Raw genomic sequence first — 18,239 nt, 5'->3', positions numbered from 1 at the left:
GCTCTTAAGAATGTCACGTTTGTAAGGCTTATCTGTGTTGTTACACAAAGCACTGGCTCGTTCATTTTCACCTTGATACATGTGACACTAACGTATTCATCGTCACAGTGCCATCTGGTAGCCCAGTGGATGATTACCCTAAAATGAATGGTCTCCTGTTGGGGGCACCTGAGTTGTTTGCAGGATGATGATGTTACTTGCTTGTTGTTTTGTTTTGCTAGTAAAACATGTTGACATGTAAATCAAAACCATAAAGAGATATTACTTCACACCCACTTGGATGGTTTTAGTACAAAAGATGGACAATGCCAAATATTGGAGAGGGTGTGGAGAAATTGGAGCCCGAGACACTGCTGTTGGGGCTGTAAAATGGTGCAGCCACTTTGGGAGACGGTCTGGTGGTTCCTCACAAGCTTAAACTCAGACTTACCACGTAACCCCACAGTTTTGCTCTTGGGCATACAGCCTAACATCCGTGCACATCCAAGCCCGGACCCACGCGTCCTTCGTTGCGTGTCTGCCTGACCGGTGCCTTGGCTGCGTCGAGCCTCTGCTCCTGAGGTTCCCGGTTACCCTCAGATCGCAATTCTGGCCTTTCCGTTCTTCATCATACTTGACTTTCAGCTCTGTCAACATGCTGACCTTCCTGACGCTTTGCATCCCAGGACTTCGTGACAAATCTCTTTACCTCTCTGGTTGCACGTTCCTCGCTTGCAGGCCCTTTCCCACGTGATTTGAAATGGTAGCATCCCTCCAGGCTTGGTACTGTGTCTTCCCTTCACTCCTGTCTTCCCGTCTGCTGTCCACATGCCCAGCTCCTAGTGGTCCTCCAGAAACATGGGCAGCTGGCAGCACTATCTCATTACTCACCCACCCTCCCTTCCCTAGAGGATTCTGGGCATGACCCAGGGGAATATATTTAAATTTGAGTATTTTGGAAGAAAGAATGAGATGATAATTTACTTATATATTATTATTGCATTGAACATAATATGGCTCTAAATACAATAAGACGCAATCCTGTTGATTAAGTTTATTACGGTAATGTATTATTAAAGTAAGAAAGTTGTTGATATGATGTGTTTAGAATTACTGTTATGAATTAGCTATCATGAGAATATCCAAATTGAGCAATGTATTTACTGAACTTACAAGATAAATACTGTACGTGAAGCTGTCTTGAGGCACTGAAGAAATAAGGTGATGATAGACGATAATCCTAACAGTAGTAACAGTGGCGAGACTTCAGCACGGTCCTAATAAACAGCTTCTACATGTACAATTTTCTCTTCCTTAAATTCGACAGATTCTCACAGTGTATGATCTCATGGCTGAAAAGGGGGAAAGCGACCTCTGGAGAACCCGGTAATTCTCAGCTGGTGTGTTACACACACACACACACACACACCCCAAAAAGTAAGCAGAGGAAATGCAAGGACAAAACAGTTATGCTGGCGTTGTCACAGCAACCAGGTGGCATCTTAGGAATGGGATGTACACTGAGAAAATGGGCAGCTCCTGCTCTGTGTCATGTCCTGGCCGTGTCACCTGCTGGGCGGTGTCTGACCTCCCTGGGCTGTCTTCACAGCTGTCAGAGCGTGGGGCTGCTTCTGATCGTATGAAATTGCCTTCCGGGAAGTGGTCACGCACTCTTCAGGTACTTTCAAGTCCCTTCCCCCTCTAACCTGTTCTTCCAAAACCACTTTGATGTTTCAGAGACAGCGTGCCAGGCCTTCTGGTCAGCCCAGCGGAACCAGCCACGGGGAGCCTGCTGTCAGGGGGTGTTGTGTCTGGCACAGCGTCACAGCGCGCGGGATGGAGGTCGGGGTGAGGGGTGGACTCCCCGTGGGCTGTGTGGCCGGTGGTGCCTTGGGCCACGTTAGTGAAGAGGCTGAGCCCTGAGAACACACCTCCCTGAGTGGCCTTGGCGAAGCCTTTTCCTCAAGAGTTTAAGAGCAGGATCAGAAAAGGGATCCCATTCTGTGGACTTCTTGCCTTTTGCCATCAACAGTGTTATGTTGGTGGACATTTCAGGTTTTATCGTTTAGTCGCTTTCCCTCACTACCAAACACAGATTATTTTGTGTATATTGAGGTAGGAGATGACTTGAATTACAGAAGCTACCATGTTTCCCCGAAAATAAAACCTAGCTGGACCATCAGCTCTAATGCGTCTTTTGGAGCAAAAATCAATATAAGACCCAGTGTTATATTATAATTATATTAAAGACCCGGTCTTAAATTATAGTAAAATAAGACTGGGTCTTGTATTAATTTTTGCTCCAAAAGACGCATTAGAGATGATGGTCCGGCTAGGTCTTGTTTTTGGGGAAGCACGGTCGTGTTGGCATTCTCTGTGCGTACCCTGAGATGTCTGCTACCAGCCACCTGCACTGGGTCAAGCTCAGGTGCTCGCGGACGCGCCTGGTGATGCAGGTGAATGTGTCTGAGCGCACTGCACACGGGCATTGGACATCGTCTTCCCAGTCCGGTGTAGTCACATGCTTGTCATAGAAGCAGGCAAGTTCCATCCTACCATACTCGGAGTATCGGGTTAATAACACACTGCCGCAGTGCTTTCTGTGGGGGGGCACTGCACGGTCCTGGGGCCCTCTTAGGAAGTCATCGTGTCTGCCGAGGAGTTCGGTCTGGCAGGGCGGTGGCTGGCAGAGAACCCCCGCAGTTGTAATGAGCTCTCACCGGCGTGGAGACAGAGGTGGTGGAGACAAACCGCGGGCCTGGGAAGGACAGCCGGGCCAGACGTCACAGAGGAGGTGGCGTTTGAATGGAGTGTTTGAGAGCACGTGGGAGCTCCACGCAGGGAAGGACACTGCAGGCGAGGACCCGGCGTGTGACAGCTGCTGGGGGGCGGGGTGTGCTAGCTCGGCAGCATACAGGGCAGTTTCAGCCTGTGCACGTGAAGTCACGTGGTCCTCGTTACGACACCCTGCAAAAACGTGACTGTCATTCTCACGTGCAGACGAGGCCACCAAGGCAGAGAGAGTTCAGTGACTCACGCAGGGTCTTCCAGCCGGAAGCGTGAACTCAGGCTTCCTGGCCAGTGCGCTACATGGGCCAGCACACCCAGTCCTCAGCACACACAGCCACTGCCTGGTGCTCCTGCGTTTTCATCAGCTGACAAGCAACAGGAGAGGACTTTGTGACACGTGAAACACATGGAATTCCAACCTCTGCGTCCACGATGTTGTACGGAGCCTGCTCCACGCGCTGGCTGACTGCTGGCTGGCTGCGCTCGCACGTGGAGCGGAGTGTCTGCGTGGGGCCTGCCTGGCTGCACAGCCTGAAATCCCTCCTCTCTGGCTCTTTACGGAGAAAGCGGACCGACCTCTACTCTGAAGCAGTGCCCTGGACTATCTCACAGTATATTGTTTTATAAAATCACACAGAGCACGTGCTAATACTTATCTTTTTAAAAATCTGTTTTCAGATTTGTTATCTCATGTGTCCTCAGATCAACCTGGAAATGAAAGGAAGGGTACGTGTGGAACTTTCCGTCTCCCAGCCAGGAAGCGACGCTGTGGAAAGACTGGGATGGCTGTGCCGTCAGGGCCAGTCTTCTGCCTGCGCAGCGTGTTCTCTGTCCCCTGTCCTGTCCTACAGGGACAGTTGGGCTTGGACTCAAGGCCACTCCGTAAAGGAGATGGTAGAGACAGATTGGAGGAGCCGGGGAACGCGCTCCCCTTCAGCGCTGCCTGGCTGCCGTGGGGTCTGAGCCTCGCTGCCCTGTGGGGTCCCCCTAGGTCCGCGCACAGCCAGCGAGGTGCCCTGGAGGCCTTGGGCTTCACTGCACAGAAGCAGCACTCACCATCAGCTCATGGTCATTGCTCATTTAATTTCCATAAAGGACATTGCGAGATGCAGCTGTGGGAAAACCTTTGCCCTTATAGTAAATGTTGAATTTTTTCCCCAGGTTTTCACTTGTCCATTATTCTATCTTTGGAACATGAGGTTTCTACCTTTTTGCTATTCCTTATCTTGTCCTGGTCTCAGGAATGTCTCCTCTGAACAAGCAAAGGACGGAAGGTTTCCTTCCTTCTTATCTCAGCTCTACCGCTTGGCCAGTTGGGGAGAGTGGGTCTGACTCCTCTGCATTTGTCATTTATCGCTTTGTGTTGTTGTTCGTGCCCATTTCCCCGTAGCAGTCTGCAGGCTGAACTATAGGCCATGTGTCTTCTATTACTGAGCTTGATGCTTCCAGGGAAAGAGAAGTTAGTTAGATTTCTGAAGTCCTAACCACTGGCATCTTCTCTTTCAGCCCCAAGAGTGAATTTATATTATCAGCAAAATTGATTGTACCCGGATTTGGTCTGAGGGCCCAGCAGGAATAAAATGCCCCCTTCAGAGAGGTCGGCTGCGTTTCTGCTCACCGCCAGCGTGCCCTCGGCCCTGATGCCCGAGGCAGAGCGACGCAGGAGACCTTGCCGTCCCGGGCGGCCCGGGGCTGCAGCTCACACACTGTGCCACCGTCAGGCTAACGAGCGCACAGCTGTCAGCACTCGTAGGGGTGCGTGGATGGCTGGTGCTTTTCACTGCACGGAACTATAACTGCAGAGGGAAGGCAATGCTATAAACAAGAATTGAACCCTAGTCAGTGAGATGCATGCTGATATGTTGGGGGAATTCCCATGAATGTCTGAAATGGGATGAAGGGGAAGGGACCGCCGAGTGACAAAGTGAGGACGGCACCGTGTTACTGGTGGGCTGCGGGGCACACGGGCATATGGGGACTCGCTGAATTCCTCCAGCTCTGTATGTGGACATTTTCCATATACGATACTTGGGTGAAATGCCTAAAGGGTGGGACAGGAAGTGTGGCTTGATAAAGCTGGGCGTGGCAGTGGGGAGTGGCAGGGCGTGGGCGTGGGCCGCTCATGCTCTCCTGGAGAAGACATTTGCGGCCGCTCCAGCCGGCTGTCCCTTTGCGGGAGTCTGGCCGCCATGCTGCCAGATAGTCTCAAACAGGAGGATTTCAATGTGAAAAAGCTTTGTTCTTAAAAATGCCACATGGGCCGAACACAGTGCTTTTAATTTACCAAGTGTTTTTCCACCCCTAAGATTTCAGTTTTAGAGAAAAAATTGTAGGTGTGTTCTTGAAAAAGTCGCTGTGGTGCCATGTGCCTTTGCAGAGAGCTGAGCTGCAGCTGATCCCCTTTCCTTAACCTCAGCTCCCCTGCCTGTGGGCTGTTGCACAGATGTGCTGTGCCAGGGCCACTCCGCTGCATTCGTGGCACTGCCCAACCAGGGCTTGTCGGGCAGGGGACAGCTGCGAGGCTGGGCTGCGTGGCATTGATTTCCCTGGACTGGCTTTAGGTTGTTAAGTATGGACAGGACAGCAAGCATACCTGCTGCCCAGATGGAGTTAGTTCCTGGCTGTGAGTCACTTCGGCTTTAAGAGAAATGAGCGAGATGGGGATCAGAAACAGAAGACGAAGATTTCTGGGTGTTGCCTGTGTGGGCTAAGTGGTGTCACGGTCCACGCAGGGTCCTAAGCTCTTAAAAACATCTGTGTCATGCTTTTCACCATCGGCATTCTAATCAGCCGCCCGGCCCTTCTACCTCAGGACCCTTCTCAACTCCCTTCCGGCTGCGATGTCTCCACTGCCAGTGCCTTTCTTCAAACGCTCGTCCTCCAGCCTCGATGTGGTTCCCAGGTCATGTCTCTGCCACGCGCTTCTGCCAGCAGTTCCGTCTTCCCACCGCCGTGACCGCTCTAAGATGCAGTTCCCGTAGTACCAGCCCTTGCCTGAAAAGCTCATTGGCTCCCTGCTACCTTCAGGTCAAGGTTTGCCCTGGGGACAGGGACCTGCATTGCTGCCGGCCCACCCTGCCAGCCTCTCTTTCTTTCATTTCACCTTAGCCTGTGGGGTCAAATTCAGACTCTTCAGGATGCCCCGGGACATTCTCTTCAGGTTTTCATGTTTGTCCCACCCCCACCTGAGTACAAACATGCCAAATTCTCACCATCCCAAAAAGCTGCCTTTTGTTTTTCTCTTCCAGACCTTTGTATGTGTTGTTCCCTTTGCTGCTTCCCCTCTGTTCCCTCTGCCTTGTCCTTTATAAATAACCCTTCTGGGAAGTGTCCCCTGGCACCCCAGGCAGTTGGTGACTTCTCGGTCTGCAGTAGCACACTGCATGTCCAGCTCTCTGTACATGCGAGTGTGGTTCCCGCTGCAGGCACGTTGCCACATCTCTGTCCCCACTGAATGGTTAAGTCGGATGCATCGCCCATGCGTTGTGTGGCCTCAGTAAATGTTTGTTACATGAATCAATGGAAAAGCACTTTACAGTCAAGGAACATATTACTCAGATGAATTCTTAACCCGTCCTTTGGTAATGTGAGTCTGTCAGATCCGGGACTTAAATCTGTCTTCTCGGGTTTTCTCCCTGTGCTAACAATAGACTCGATGGGCCTCAGCAGCCAGCGGCTGTGCTGGTGACTCGGTGTGCAGCCCCTGAACGCCCCTGGCCAGCTGGGGACTCATTCTTCCACTCCGGGCTCACGTCTTCCCTTTTCCCTAATCCTACCTTTAATTTACTTCCTTCTCTTATTAATAGAACTTGACTGTGGTCTGTTGGCATCTACTTAAATGTACAGTTATGCTAAGTGTGTAACGTTTGCCGTGGTGTGGAAAGGAGCGTCCTGCTAACTCCTTGGGACTAAACAAGGGTGGTGGGAGCAGCAGCAGCAGCAGCTGACACTTAACTCTAAGCCTGACACGCAGTGTTTGGCACACATTAGCTCATCTGTGACCCCCATGAAGTAGGTACTGGGATCAGTGTACTATGCTACAGATGAGGAAATGCAGAGATGACTTGTTTCAAAAACACAAACTCATCAGTAGGCCTGGGGCTTGAACCCTGGAAGTGTCGTGGCATAGCCTGCACTCTTGGCCGGCACACTGCACGGGACGGGTGGTGTACAGCGGCGTCCTCAGTATCTCCTATCAATAGGACCCTGCTCGGGAGACATGCCAGGAAGTGCCGAGGACAAATGTTATCTTCCCAGTTTTGCTCGGCAGAACCCTTGCTGAAAATATGCTGGGAAAATAATAACCTCTTGTTGAATATTTCCTTTTAGGGATAAAATGTGTGGTACTCATTTCTGAGAATTTAATCTTCCCGTGATTTCTTGTGGCTTTTAATCGTTGCCCAGCTCAGGTCCCAGAGTCGCCTGCCTGCTGACCGCAAGGCCCGCTGGACAGCCCTGGCGTGTTGCCTGTATGGCTTATGAAACGCTTGTTTATGGGCACAGAGGGATCTGACTTGAATAGGAAAGTCCTCTCCACGGACAGCAGTTGGCCCTGCACCCTTGCTGGCAGCGGAGTAGGCCGTGGGGGCTGGGCTCAGCCAGGCAGCGAAGCTCTGAGGGCTGAGACGCAGGGTGGAGCCAGGGCGCTTCGATGCCGTCTTTGTGGTCTGCGTTAGGTCTAGGCAGGAGCGACCAACTCCGACCAACCAGTTGGCCCCCTTCTGCCCATGGAGTCATTGGAGAGCTAGAGCGATACCAGTGTGCCCTATAGATGCCAAAGCACGTTCTTTTTAGGACGGTAGTGTCAGGTATTAACAATGTCCCATGAACCAAGTGGTATCTAGAGCCTGGCCTGAAGTCTGTTTGGGACGTCTCTGAATAGCAGGTTGAAAACATGTAGGTGGTACAGCAACTGAATATGTGACCATCCATCAGTCACTTAACTTTCCTGGGCCTCGTTTCTCCATCTGTAAAGGGAAAAATCTGCACACTCTTTGTTGCCGCTACCATATTCTTCCTTCTTTTATGGCTTTGTTACAGCAGACATTTTGCAAGGAACCTCTTTTGATCAAGTCTGTCGAGGTGAGTCATTCCGTCCCTCAGTGGACTTCATCTCGTACGTGCAGAGTCTGTGAGAAGGGAACCGCAGCGGGACTTGCTTCTCTGCAGGTGTCAGGAACTCAGCTGTGTGCAGTCTTTGGCCCAAGAAACTCATGCTGGGGATTTGACTACCATTACTAGGCCGCACTTACTATTTCTCAGAATTAGGATTATCCACGAGGAACTAAGCAGAAATTTAGAGGTTGGAACTATGAAGCTTCTGCTCGAAGAAGAACTGGGGGCTTTCAGAAGATGCAGCGTGTGTTTTCTGGGCCCTTCCTCCATCTTCCTTCCTCTTCTTGACTTTTCAAACCTGCCTGATGACGAGCGTCAGACCAGAAGGTGCAGCCTGATGCTGTGCAGACGTTGCCAAGGCGATACCTGAAGGACTGGTCTTCGTTTAGGAGCATAAGTGCGTGGGGGTGGGAGAGGTGGGAGAGCATTTGAAGGGTGTGGGCTGCGGCCCTTGAGAGGAGGTTTTACTAAACTCCAGAATGAACATATTGTGAAATCTAAATATTATCAACCCTTAGTCAATATGGTACTATTGTTAACTGAAGGAAGGTGTTCTCTGGTCCCATATGATAACCGTTTATAGTCTTGGGGGCAATATTCCCAGTTTACTGAGGATAAATATCTTAGTCAGTGTGATGCTCCATGGAAAATTCTTTGCTTCTGCTGTCTCTCTTGGCTCTCTTTCCTGAAAGGCTACAGATCTGGGTCCAGGGCCTGCCTGACCACTGAGTACATAACCAGATATATAGTTCTCACCATGTGGGAGCCAAACTGTCTGTGCCAGCGGGTTGTGAGTCTCACACAGAGCTGACAGGCTGCTGTCACCTGTCATGTTGGAGCCGGATGCTACTATGATTCTTACTCAGGAAGTAGTTACACTGTATCACGATGGGAGTGGAGAGACAGGAAGTAGTTACACTGTGTCATGATGGGAGTGGAGAGACAGGAAGTTGAAGGATTGACTCCTGCTGGATCAATTCTTAACCACTAATGGGAAAGCTTCTCGTGGTGATCATCTGCTGAGAGTTGAGATTCTAAATTTACTGACTCTTATCACTTTCAATTTACCTATATAATTTCTTGTCATACAATGAGGCTACCTCTTTGGAGCAAGGGGACATAGAGCTTAGAAATGTTGGGTCTCACAGCAAACTCGTCAATCAGTATTGCCACCCTCATTTTAGTTTCAGTCCTCAGCCAAAATACTTTCAGCAAAATGCCCAATGTGAGAACCATGGTCGGGTGTTTCCGGGTATTTGCTGTTTGGGCTAAAGACTGGTTTAAAAACAAAAAACAAAAGAACCCTGAAACTTTCTGTTTAATACAGTTGTCTTTTAAAAAGTGGTATAGTTAATTTCTGTTCATTGGGCAAAGAGGGGTGAATCACTGCCGTGGTTTCCATTAATAGGAGGAGTGAGGATGTGGCAGGCTCTCTAGGTGCCAGCTTCCCCTTTATGCCAGTTGGATTCGTTTCCAGTGGCTTCTGTAACAAATTACCACGGACTGGGTGGCTTAAAATAAGAGAAGTATATCATCTCCCAGTCCTGGAGGCTGGAAGTCTGAAATCAAGGTGTTGAGGGGGCCACCCTCCCTCTGGAGGCTCCAGGGTCTGGTGACCATCGCGCCTACACATGTGGCCACATCACTCCAGTGTCTGGTCACATTGCCGCCTCTTCTATCTGTTTCAAAGCGCCCCCAGACTGCCTCTTGTAAGAACACTTGTGGTTGGACTTAGGGCCACTGGGGTGACCCAGGATGAGCTCATCTCAAGATCCTTAGTTACATCTGCAAAGACGCCTTTCCAAGCAAGGTCCCGTGCACAGGTGTCAGAGATGAGGACAGGACACCTTGGGGACCACCAGTCAGTACACTGTAGCAGTGGGAAGGGGGTGCATGGAGGTGCCAGTAGCAGTGTGCCACACGCATGCTCGGCCTGGCCAGGGCCGTCCTCGGAGGCGCTGCCTGGCCTTGGTGTTGTCAGTTTGGGGGCCTGGGGAGAAGGCTGGGCAAATCTAGATAACTGCAAACCAACTGCATGTACAGGAGATGTGATTCCTATGCGTCAGGGCACCCATTCTTTCATTCAACAGATGTTTGTGCCGAGTCCTGTTCTCGGTGTTTAGGCTACGCCAGGGGTAGACGGCAGTGAGTGAGGAAAGTCTTAGGTGTTCGGGGGTGTGGCGTTTGGCTGCTAAATGTCTGCGGGAAAGAAATTATGCTCTTTGCTGTTACCTCTAAGCATTTAGGGTTTTCAACGTAAAGTTGAAATTATATAATTTAGGGGATTATACAAATTTTGAGTTACAAGTTTTGTATAGGTTATTATTGAATTACATAAATTGGGGGGGGGATACAGCGCAGAATAGTGAGAGGTATGGATGTATCCCAGCGTCCTCAGCACCCAGCACTTGTGTCGGCACGAGCTGTTGAAATCAAGGCAACATCCAAACAAGTAGGGGTGTCACGCCCTGGCACCTGGAGCTGAGCTTTTGGGGAAGAGAGTTGTTTTGGGGCCCACGCAGGTTGCTGTAGCAGGAGTCTGAGACATGACAGCAAGGTCAGCTCCTGGAGCCCGCGGCACTCGGTGGCGGTGACAGTTGCAGGCTATTTTGGGAACGGAGGCAGCTTTGTTTTGTAAGGCCTCCTCTGCAGTCCCCGATTTAACTCTGGCACGCATCAACCATCAGCCACTTGTGCCTTTGATACAGAGAGAGCAATGTCAGGTACAGTAGACAGCCAGCGCATCATGCTCTTTCCCGTTGCATTGGTAAAATCCAGTATTTTCCTTGGAGATCTCCTGTCGTTGCCAGGGAAAGGTGACATACTCATTTCAGGAAGCCTCCAGTTATTACCTGGCAATGTTTCTGATAGCTCTCTGGACTAAACATTAATGAAACAATAATGAAGTAATAGCCCCCTTTCTTAAGGCGCTTAGAACAAGTTGTTACTTTCGTACCATGCAGTGTGTCTTCAGGAATGCACGAAAGAGGGCAAGGACACGAGCCCCAGGAGTCCGGTTACGTGGAGGACGCCCCGCTGGTGTCCTGGGCAACGGAGGAGACATTAGCCTCCTCTGCCTGTTCAGGGCCTGGAAAGTCACGCACGGGCTGCATGGAGGCCTGGTGTTGGGTCCACAGCCCTGGACGTGGTTTCTGGGTGGAGAGTCTGCAGCACAGGCGTGAGCAGGAAGACATGTACATTTAGTCGTCACTCACTCGAGAAGGTCCCCAGGGACTGTCCATCTCTCCTCCGTGGCTTTAGTCAGATTCCTTCTCTGGAGTCAAAAAGGAGAAAAGAACAGAACTGTCGCTCCAGGATAGTTTGTGCGAGTGCGTCCTCCAGCTCTGCGGCCGGGTCTCTCCAAGGGCGGCTGTCTTCCAGCTTAGCTGTGGCCACACTGTTTTGTTCACATGGCTCCTGAGCTTAGGAACCCACAGGGATTTCCTGAAGTCACACTTAACAAACATGCGCCAAAATCTCGCTAGTTCCAAGATGTCGTTAACCAACTTCCTCCCCCCACCATAGATGCTGAGGTGGTGTGGGGGGCGATGGGTGAGGAGTAGGTACAGTTTGTGCCTTTGCCGGGGGAGTTGCTATTTGTTAAACTATTGGCTTGAAGACCACAGCGGGGCCAGCCACTACTGCGTGAGGTATTTCCTTCAGTCCTCACGAAGTCCTGAGCGGCGGGTTGTGTCCCCCTGCTGTAGATGACGCCGTGGTCCTCAGGTTTGCAGGTCACTCAGGAGTGTGCCGCTGGCAGTGCTGGAATGCAGCCCCGGGGGGCCCGCCCGCCCTGAGCTGGGGCCTTGAACGCTGCCTGCCCTCCACGTGGCGTATGTGGAACCGTTTAACAGTCAGCCAGCCCCGTTTTCTGAGCTGGTTCTTCGGAGACTGACGCCTGCCAGGTTACTCAGATCAGGCCCGCTTGTCCAGGCCCTTCTCTGAGACGCATCCCAGTGACATTCTTATAGAAATACTGTGTCCGGGTTTGGGGTCATAGATGAAAATGTCATGAAACTGAGAAGGGAGAGAACTCAAGTTGTGATGGGGTGAGGGAGAAAAGGAAAGAAAGGGAGAATGAGAGGGAAGGAAAGAGACGTTTTCTCCTTTTTGATATCTGGCCTAGTGGGGCTTAGTTTAGGCCCTCTGGAATTTGGCTGCTGTCATCTTCAAAGGGCAAAGAATGATCTTGAAAACACTGGCTTCCAAAAGTCCTCCTGGTGGTGGTGTGGCCATTGCAGCTAATTTTTGAGACTTTTCTCAGAACCAAAGAAATTTTGCAACCAGGCAAAGAGCAGTCGGCCCAGCTGCTCGACACAGCTGAAGGTGACTCATTTGACCACTTTGACACAGGCACTTACTACCTGGGCAGGGAGTGCACTTCCGGAATGCTTCCTTCTCCTTAACTTCAGCACCATTTGAAAAGCATCCCCGACGTCATCTCGCCCGAAAGCCTGTGTTGCCTGTGTTGACAGTTTTTAGTGAGACGCTCCGCAGTGAGTTGGTAAATCTCGCCCTTTGGCAGACGTGCAGCTTATGAAATTCAGTGAGAAGCATTGTTATGAAATGCTGTACATGGCTAAGGAGTAGAGAGTATGTGGGAAATGCTCGTAGAAGTCAATAAACCTGAGAAAACAGTGTACAAGGCGTGCAATTTGGGAGCTGCTTATTGGAAAGGGACCACGCTGACAACTGGTATAAAGGTCTTCTGGCCTCAAGGTCAGGTGGGACGAATATGCGTATTGCATCAGATCAGGTCTGTTCTGATACGTTTAGCTGATCTCACGAAACGTAAAAGAACATCAAATGGTTGGGAAGGATTAGCACAGATACATTTTGTAACTAGGGCTGCCTGCTCAGATTTTCATCTAAATCCAATCAACCTTTTTCATCCGTCCCGCTGCTTCTCTGCAGGAATGACAGACGTATGTCTTTGAAGGGAGTCCCCGTACGTTCTAGGCAGACACGCATGCACTACCTGAGGCCCAGTCCACAGGCCCGTGGAGTTCTGACGTGAAGCTTCCCACAGTAACCATGTGCTGTTGAAACAGTCACTCATTATCACCATAAAACACTCCTTCATAAGTTTGGGTGACAGCGGTTCTCAAACTGTGCGATCTCAGGATTTCTTTACACTCAACAATGTGTTCAGGACTCAAAGAGCTTTTGTCATATGGGTTATCCTACGTTACTGAGAAAATAAAAACTATGCACTTACAAAGTCATTTAAAGTAGCAGTAACCCATTACCTGTTAACATAAAGCACACAGGTGCTTAATTGAAATAACTATATTCTTCCAAACACAAAGAAACAATGAAAAGAGTGGCATTGTTTTACGTTTTCAGAAATCTTTTTAGTGTCTGGATTCAACCTGTTGTGACACATTATTTTTCCAGACGTACGTGAAGGAGCTCTGGCCTCACAAAGACGCACCCGTGGGAAAGGGCTCAGACAGTGGGGACTGTCCCTAGAGGCGAGGCCACAAGTCCTCACGTCGTGCTTCGTAGCTGTCGGTTGCAGTGTGGAAACTGAAACCGTGTCAGTGGGTTTTCTCTCTTTGTGACATTAAAAGCCAGTGGTCTGACTTGTCCTTTGAGTGATTCCTTAACCGCACACAGTTTTCTGACAGCCTGCATTTCATTAGTGGGGAAATACCGACTCACTGACTTGTGCAGGTGTCCCAGATGTTGGTGTGTTTCACTGTACAATGTCCACAAGTGACACTTGTGTGAAGTCCCATTGGTGTCATCAGAAAGGTGAGTCAGGAAACTGTCGTGCTCGGACCTAGTAGTGGATGTGTTTCCCAAGATTCACATTTCACGTAAATGGTCGGATTTTCTCCTTGACAAAAAGTACTAGTTCTTTTCTTTGAAGTGACAGGCTCACTGAGTCCATTTTCAAGTCTTCATAATCTCGATTTACCCGTCAGTTCTTTTGAGTAAAAGCAGCGCGCCGTGGAAAGAGAACCCATCCATGTCCCGTGCCTGGCACAGGCGCTTTTCTCAGCAACAGCAGCGTGCTTCGCTGGGCCGCCAAGGGGCTGCTTGCGTCCTCAGAACCCCAGCTCGGACTCCATAAGATTAATGAGTTTTACGTCCCATCAAGGTCATCCTCAAGCGGCGCTCTGCTTTTAGCTGGAGTGTGGGAGGGGGGGCCATGAGTGCTGGTACCTTCGGGGTCACTGTGATTGGTGCCCAAGCACCACCAGCACGTAGTGTGACTGCTGACACAGCAAACAGGCCAGCTGTCTCAGTAGTCTCTCAGAAATCGCTTGTTTTCTCCGCTAAAATTTTACCTTTTGTTTTAAGGAGGAGATAAATGACACAAAAGCAAGGTGTCTCATTTGTTTCTGAGTCCCGGCGAATCACCTGAGCCTTGCTAATGGCCCCTGTGTCGTGCAGGCTTCCCTCCTCCCTTCCGCTGCTCCGTGAGGACAGCCGTTCGGTCTTTGCAGCTGCACTGCTGTCTGCCTTCCAGGCCAAGGTGGCCTGAGGCCTCTGTGCAGAAGGTCCCTTGGTGGCCCCCTCCTCGCCCCCCCGTGCTGCTGTGAGATGGGCACGAAGGGACCCTCGCCGTCCGCAGGTCAGACACACTTTGCCCTGTTATGTGAAGCCGTTCAGAAAACACATGTGAAAAACGCAGTTCTTCTGCTTGAAGTGATTACCTGGTGCTTCCTCACCAAAGGAAGGCAGTTTGGAGGGAATCGCCAGACTCTGCATTTGGTCCGGGTGACTAGTTTCTTCTGAAATTCAGAAGCAAATTAGTGGTTATAACATCTTTTTTATAATGATGCAACAGCTCCCCACTTCTAGTACTTGAAAAGTCACGTTCACGATGAACCCCAGTAGGACTGTGAATAAGATTAAGTTTCATTATGCCTGCTTCACGGCGAGATGCTGAGGCGTGGAGATGATGCAGGGCTTTGCATCAGGTGCAGAGCTCAGAAGTCATGCTCTGGACACTTGTGTGCGAGAATTGGAAACTGGCATGTGCCTGGAGCGGCTGTATTGTCAGCACCTGGAGCAGGCCGTGGCACGTGGCAGAGCTCAGGGAGGGTTGCTGAGTCAATGGATGGACTTTTCTTTGCAGGCCTGTATTGATGAAAATTTTGACATGGTGAAGTTCCTGGTGGAGAACAAAGCGGACGTGAACCAGCGGGACAACGAAGGCTGGACGCCCCTCCACGCGGCGGCCTCCTGCGGCTACCTCAACATCGCAGAGTGAGTGGGGGCGGGGCCTGGTGGGCACAGCCCTCATTTCTCTTCTGCTCTGACAACCCGAGTTTCATAAACAGTCAAATCCCTCTTTATTACAAATTATTAAAGCAGGAAGTTGACTTATCTCCAAGGAGTAATTGATAACTGTGTTCTGAGCACATGCCGAAGGGATGGTCAGGGAGGCGGCTTTGGCCGTCGGAGCAGGGCAGTGTGTCCTAGCTGAGGGTCATTTCGGTGGACACGGTAAGTTCCCCCAGTAAAACCAACCTGTGGTCTTTTGAAAATCAGGCTGCTGCTGTATGGCCTTTCCGGTATAATGAGCGCTCCAGGGGGATTGTGCTGGCAGCTGCGCCAGGCCTGGGGGTGGCTGCCCACAGAGCCCGACTGGCATGGGCTCCCCGGGGCTGAGCCGGGCGCCGGTGGGCGATGCTGATGGCGGGGTCAGCCCAGGGTGCTGGACCTGCCCCCAAGCCCACAGAACGGACAGCGCCGTCTCCATCTGTCTTGGGCTTCACTCTGTTCCAGCTGAGGGAAGTCCAGCACCTCCCCGTCCCCAGGCCACCCATCCCGTCTCGCAGGAAAGGCTCTCACTCTTGGCCTGGCCACTAACGCCAGCATCTGATGCCTAAGGGCGGGGCCGTTTTCATATTTCAATTTCCATCGTCAAATTTATCTAAGAAACAGTCCTGACATCTGATTACTTGTGCAGGTGGCTTGGATGTGGTGTCAAACTGCCATGTCTCACTGCATTCAAGGGTTTCACTGTTTTTGCATCAGAAGCTGACAGGCAGGGCTCATGCTTAGAAGCGGATCCTTGGTGTTGGCCTTCCGTTGGTGCAGCAGGCAGAGAATGACTAAATGCTTTGTACAGTGGTTTCCATTCGTCTTCATGGGCGAACAGTTCCTTTGGATGGAAGTCCAGAATGTAACCGTCTCTTGCCAACGAAAATACTACCTTGAATGAAGTGAATCAGTGAGAGTCACTGTTTCCTCTATGAAGTGTTACTAATTAGACCTGTGAGCATCTGACCAGGAGAGGCCATCTAGGCTGGCGCCGTGGCGGGGGCGGGGCTTCTAGAGCTTTCACTGTGCCCATCATCAGAGGGGTTGTCACGTTACGTCATTGTTTACTTGGGGTTACAGCAGTACTTCCTAGACACTGAAAAGGAGCTCACTGCTTACATCATTCATTTGGTCGCTTCGTCTGAGGGAATGTGGACAGTGTTTTAGATAAGATGAGCCCTTGGTCATTTTGTCATTTTTCTTTTTATATCCTAAAGATCTTAAAGTGTACACTCTTATTCTCAGAATCATTAGGAATTCTAAGTTTCAAGGGATTGGAAATGAGCAAAAGGCCAACTGGCTTTCCAGGAGGAATCTAAGTATTTCAGATTCCGTGGTGACCTTTTTTATGTCACATTGGAACTCAGCATGATATGTTTTCTAAAAAGAGGGTGAGAGGCTGCTTTTTCCTCATTTTAATTTGAGTTCAGGCTTCTTGCTTGTTAGCTGGATGTTTTACATTTTTATTACCAATAAGTGTAACATAGAAGCAGCATGTTGACCCAAGGATTCAGCATTTCGTTTGGCTTTGTAGTTTATTGGGTGCTAATTTATTCTGAGTTTTTAACACATTTCATTTTCTTTCAAAGTTCTTCCCTTGGAATAGTAGCAAAAGGACCATCTCTCAGTGATGGGTTAGGGGAGAGGAAGGCGTTATTTTCTAAGGAGTGTGCATACTTTAAGCTAGTGGATATTTCTGAGCTTCTGGGTAACTATGAAGATGCTCAGAGGTGAAGTCAATATTACTTCATAGGTTGATATTTATTCTTGTTCAGGGAAAAGTGTGAAGCTAAAGAGGAGTTTGCTTTTTTTCTGAAAGTGGTTTAGGAAGAAGGCAGCCTTACTCAGCAGTGACCGCTTTCTGACTCTTGGTGAGCCAGGTGACGTTATAGAAATGTCTCCCTACTGAGCAGCCTGAGAACATATCAGAAAAGGCAAAGCAGGGTCCGTGTACCCAATTGACGTTGCGTCCGGCCCAGTGAGCCCTGGAATGGACGCAGGAGCAGAGCGGTCAGGATGCTTCCTTCCTTTCGGCAACATTTGTGGAGTGCCGAGAGAAAAAAGCAAGTGTCAGACGTCATGGCAGTGATGGTGGTGAGGAAGACACAGTGGCTGTCTGTCCCCAAGTGGCTGTCAGCCTGGAGGGTGGGACACGGCGTGTGTCATGACAGTCGGGATTACTGCTGGGGAGGGCGGGCAAAGGCTTCAGGCAGGCACAGGCGTTGGCCTTGAATGATAGGGAAGGTTCCCAGAAGAGAAAGAAAGGGGGGGTGCTCTGTCAGCTGGGAGGGGGGTGCCGAGCTGAGTGAGTGTGTGTGTGGGGGGGGCAGCAGGGGTGTGGCACAGCCCGGCAAGCATGATTGAGGGCCTACTGTGTGTTCTGGTTGCGTTTGGAGTTCTCAGGGTGGGGCGGTGTAGTTGGATGTTCCCATGGCCTGAAGAAGGAACCAGAACAGGTGCTTCTGAATGTGTGTGGGGGGGTGAAGGGGTAATTGGTGGGGGGTTAGGAAGGCAGATGGAGGGCGCTGTCTTCTAGGAGGCCGCTGAGAATGAGAGGGAACCGGCTCACTCCAGGTGGGACTGAGCTACAAAGTAAAATCGCTGTGTGAGGCCCTGTTATACCAGCCGTGAGGCACTCGGAAAGCAAAACACGGTCTCAGTCTGATCTTTGTTGGTCCTTTCTCCTCTGCCAGCCCTCTGAACACAGTGGTCATAGGTCAGTTACCGTTTTTGAAATCACCCACCGTGTCTAACACGTGGTGCCTCAAACGTGGTGGGGGAACGATGAGCGTTTGCCAAGGTGCTGAATGGTGGAATTTTCCCCTTTTAATGCTTTTGAGTATTTGCTGGAGCTCCCAGCTTTATCAGGATTCTCACTGGCCTGAGAGTCACTTGATCTCGAGAAAAGATGAACTAGACGTGAAGTCAAAAGACTGGGGCCATAACCTGTGCCACTTGCCACCTGCGTGATTTTAAGAAAATTACGCATTACGTACGCGCCTCAGTTTCTCAGGGGGGCAATACCACCCACCTGCCCTACGTCATCAACTGGCTGAGACTCACTGTGCAGTTTT

General features: G+C 50.5%; 1 protein-coding gene across 1 annotated transcript in view; it reads left to right on the top strand.

Annotated features, from left to right (window-relative positions):
- Positions 1-18,239, top strand: part of PPP1R12B (protein phosphatase 1 regulatory subunit 12B) — a 101,368-nt gene that overhangs the window by 6,589 nt on the left and 76,540 nt on the right. The window contains 1 exon segment of the mRNA XM_033099335.1: positions 14,975-15,105. Within this exon segment, the coding sequence (XP_032955226.1) occupies positions 14,975-15,105 (131 nt within the window).

The sequence above is a fragment of the Rhinolophus ferrumequinum genome, chromosome 27 (assembly GCF_004115265.2).
Source record: "Rhinolophus ferrumequinum isolate MPI-CBG mRhiFer1 chromosome 27, mRhiFer1_v1.p, whole genome shotgun sequence".
Classification (NCBI taxonomy): domain Eukaryota; kingdom Metazoa; phylum Chordata; class Mammalia; order Chiroptera; family Rhinolophidae; genus Rhinolophus; species Rhinolophus ferrumequinum.
The sequence above is the reverse complement of the archived record's forward strand: the minus strand, read 5'-3'. Positions and strand labels throughout refer to the sequence as shown.